The sequence below is a fragment of the Priapulus caudatus genome, unplaced genomic scaffold (assembly GCF_000485595.1).
Source record: "Priapulus caudatus unplaced genomic scaffold, Priapulus_caudatus-5.0.1 Scaffold1292, whole genome shotgun sequence".
Classification (NCBI taxonomy): domain Eukaryota; kingdom Metazoa; phylum Priapulida; class Priapulimorpha; order Priapulimorphida; family Priapulidae; genus Priapulus; species Priapulus caudatus.
Genome location: NW_014578353.1, coordinates 40,079 through 44,267, shown reverse-complemented (window position 1 = coordinate 44,267; position 4,189 = coordinate 40,079). Strand labels below are relative to the sequence as shown.

The 4,189-nt window shown below is 47.9% G+C and overlaps 1 protein-coding gene across 1 annotated transcript in view; it reads right to left on the bottom strand.

The window, feature by feature from the left end:
* The window catches only part of LOC106816126 (uncharacterized protein C3orf67 homolog), a 9,449-nt gene that overhangs the window by 827 nt on the left and 4,433 nt on the right, over positions 1-4,189 (bottom strand). The window contains exons 13-17 of the mRNA XM_014820683.1: positions 3,751-3,863; positions 3,101-3,519; positions 2,505-2,660; positions 1,725-1,727; positions 1,093-1,201 (exon numbers count right to left, since the gene is read on the bottom strand). Of these exons, the coding sequence (XP_014676169.1) occupies positions 1,093-1,201; positions 1,725-1,727; positions 2,505-2,660; positions 3,101-3,519; positions 3,751-3,863 (800 nt within the window). The remainder of the gene's footprint in view (positions 1-1,092; positions 1,202-1,724; positions 1,728-2,504; positions 2,661-3,100; positions 3,520-3,750; positions 3,864-4,189) is intronic.

Genomic DNA, 4,189 nt, shown 5'->3' with positions numbered 1-4,189 from the left:
CGTCTCACCGAGGCATTTGTATGAATCAGCTGTCTGTACCGCGGTGGCAACGCGCCTGTAACTAATCTCATCCTGATAGTGACTTGCCACTTAGTCGGCGGCTAAAGCCCCAAAGAGTCATTAATAATATATTTACGTCAGCACATCCAGCGTAACGTGTCTTTATAGCGGCTAGGCGTTCAGAATTCACCAATCTTCTTGTACACTATCATAACCACTCGATGTCCTAATATGTATTAATCGCTTCATAGACAATTCCAATAAAAGAATTTCTGTGATATTTAACAAGGCATGATCGACAGCTAACCATTCGTTGCCCCCCAACATATACATTGGCGGCTTTCTGTTCGTACTTGGGAATGGGAGATAAGCCAGTGGGCTACGTGAGGGTATATAGGTCTAATGTCGCCCAGGTTACGCGTGAGGCCGCCGAACGTACCCTGGTAACTATCTGATATAGTCTAGGTTAGGGTTAGGTTACTGCGAGTAGCAGCCGTAGCCGACTCCCTACACTCGTTAGTGATAGGCGACGCGTACGCCGAGGTACGGTCCGGCATATTAGATAGTACCAGGGTACGTTCTGGCAGTACCCCGGGGAACATAGACCCTCTCAGCGCCAGTGGGCTAGTGAGGCTGTGAGCGAGGCGGTGAGCCTGCGTGTGTACGTGTACACTGTCATAAGCGGCGTTTACACGGTCGATTAGATTCCGTATTTAGCGTTTACACGGTTAAATAAATCGAGACTTGGACAGATATTCGGTGCTTATTAGATTCGGGATTAACAAATACCGCACTTAATAAGCACGGAATAATTTGTCGCGCCAGCTAAGCTCCGAATTGTTAAATGCGGAATTACCTGTTCATGTAAACGCTCGAGTTGTGTACATGACTGTATGCACTGATTGTTTCATTTGCATTGTTCGCTTTTTCATTGTACTAAACCTCGAATTCACACACATCCTCCGTGTAAACAGCTGGCTCGATGTAATTTTAAATACCGAATCTCGATCAAATACCGGATTTCCGAGATACGGAACCTAATAAGCACTGAATGCCGTGTAAACGCTGATATTACCGGTGGCTGCCACGTGCCGTTCAGCGTGTCGCCAGCACCGCTAGAGCTGCCCATCGAATCCTCAAACAGAGTATGGGTGGCGCCACTGTGCTCGTCGTAATCTTCGGCTCGCCGAGTCTCAGCCTCCTGCTGGCGAAATCGGAAAACGCTGTGTCACACGCGTCGAATTGTCATTTCTATACGCTCTCTACTTCCTCGCTGCCAACTGGCGACAGTTTCTGCCCGTCTCCCCGCCCTGAATTTCCCCGTTGGCTCCTGCTGCCAGCTGGTGCCAGTATCTGACCTTTTCCATGCATTGTACCTCCCCGAGTGACCTGGCTATGGCCAGGGGCAGTAGCTGCTCTAAACCTTATCCACAGTTAAGCATAATTGCTAGTGATATACTTTTCTATCCTAAAGGTATTTTAATTTAGGTGGGGGGTAGGGGGTAGGGGTAGCGGGGGGGGCGGTCAGGTCCAGGGCGAAGCCTGGTCAGGGGATTCAGGAAGTTTTTGAATTTTCACAACTTACAAGGCTTAAAATTGCATTAGGAGACACATACAGAACAGAATTGTTACAGAGCATATTACAGTACACTGCAGGGAGTATATATCTTGCACTGTCATTATCATAACACCAGAATTAATAATCAATACAAAAATTTACTTACATTCTGCAAACAAAATTATTGTAATGTACACTTCCACACTTGTCCCCAAAGCGCACGATATAATATTATTCTTAACACCCTAGGAGCTAGGGCGCGATCGCTCAACATTAATTTTTTTATCGTTTTCAAAGGTTCAAGCTCGCGACACCACCTTTTATGGTTATGTATATATGTATTATAAACAGAACTTCGTTAGCGAGAAGTGAAACAGTTCGTACCTACGTTTCCTACCACGTGAAACAGTCGCAGAGCCTGGGCCAGCTACTTCATAAAACGAGCCTCAAGGTCACGCGTGACGCGGCGGCTTTTGATGTACACGATCGATCGATCGCGTACTATATACCGGTACGCCTGCGTAGCACGCGCGGCACACATACACACACACTTGCAGCGTCAAATAAACGCACACACTGGCCAACGTCTGACAATCTCAAACAGTGAACTAAGCCGTGTCTATATTGTAAAGCGAACTATATAATATTACAATGTTATTAAATGAAGGTACTGTTGGACTGTAAAATGAAAATTTGTACATTCTAACCCCCCCTGAAATTTTCTCTCAACGGATTTAGACGTTTCACAAAATCGACCCTGGGACTGTGAAATCCGCGGATTTCTGCGAATCCGCAGAAGATTCTCATCCCTGTACTTGTTACTCATACCTGTACCCTCCTACCTGGGAATCTAACCTGCCTACCTGTTAATCACACCTGTACCCTCCTACCTCGTGATCTAACTTACCTACTTGCTTAACTATCACTCCCACCTGTTCCTGCCTACCTGCTCTTCCAGCTGTTCAGTCTGCAGCAGCTTCAGCATGTGAGCTTCGTAGGATGCTGTCAGGTCGTCCATCTCATACTTGCTGTGATCGTATGGCTTCTCATCTTCCGTTCTCCCGGCCCGCCGCTCCTGTCGACCGCCTCTTCCTACTCTCTCCTGCAAGGTGCGAAATTACTTATGTCAAATACTCCCTGATTTTCTGCCGAACTCCCTGATTTGACATATGCAGGAGTCTGTGACTCCCTGAAAATTCTGCTATACTAACTAGTTCGTTCCAGAGCACAGCCTCATGGAATTACCGTATTTTTCAACAAATCTGTAATTTTGAACTTCAGACTACGAACTCCCTCATTTTGCTGTGGACTCCCTCTTTTTGAGGGCAGGGACTCCCTCGTTCAAAAGTTAATTTCTACCCCTGCTCCTGCAATACATAGCTCGTCCTGGAACCACACGTTCTATACACAGTGCGTGAAGTAATTATGCCATGAAGGTTTATCAGAAGAGATGCAAGGCCTTTGCTGCCAACGTCCTATTGCCTAATTGTTTTATTTTTTGTGATTTAATTGTAACAAGCATTGATTGTTCGATCGACCTACCATGGACATCTTTACATCGTGGTTGGAGAGCTCATGCAGGGCCAGCCTACTGACGCTGCTTCGCTTCGGTACGGCAGCAGACGCACGCTCTGACGATAAGCCACAGCTTGAGCTTGTGGCGCCCCCACGCGCAGCTTCGCCGGCGCCGTCACCCCCTAACGCATCGGCGGCACCTTTGCGGCGATCGTCCGTCTGCGAAGCGCCGCTGCCAGCGTCTCGTCGCTCTAGGTCAGGGCTGTCAGCCGTGAGCGGACGTCGACTCGGCGCGCTGACGACGTCGCCGCGACGACGCAGGTTGTGATTCCGGTCTACTCTTGCTGCTGCTGCTGCTGCTGCCTGCAGGTCGGCTCCTATCGCACGATCGCTCGCGCGGTTTGCTGGATGAGACGGCACGCGAGGACTCACTCTGTGCGCGCTGCCTGCAGTACGGACCACCGAGCCAAAGCACACTCAATACACGTACCCAGCTAGCGCGTCGGTGCACTTAATACGTTCAGACTCATAAAGATAGTAGCGAAATTTACTTATATAAGCAAACCAATCTATTTCATCACACATGAATTGGTAAAAACCGTAGAAGAACGCCTTCATAAATCGGAAAAGAATACTTCACATGCTGAGAGTCAGAGCCAGAGGTTGGGAGAGAGTACCTGTGTGGCGTCGGGCAGTATCCACCTGTCTTCCCGCGATGTTCCCCTCATCTTCACTGTCTCCGTCGAGCGAAAAGTCAGACTCTAGCTGTGGCTTGGTTCTTGGTGAAGCTCTCTTCACCGAGAAAAATTAAATACAGATTCCACCACAACTCCACCATGCCGAAAGATAACAGTAATTTTATGCCTGACGTTATTGATATGTCAAGTGACGCATACATAATATATTATTGCAGTGTTTCCCCTGCATTGACGCCGCTCAAATTATCAGCCGCCACACAGAAATTTGTCCAAAACCCCACCTCGCTGACGAAAATCAATGTTCTTCCATAGAACAGTGCTTATAATGCACCAAATTGCACCATTTAAAAAAAAATTCCAGGGGGCATGCACCCGCCTCGCTTTGCTTGGACTTCGAAACGCGCAAATACACCAAAAA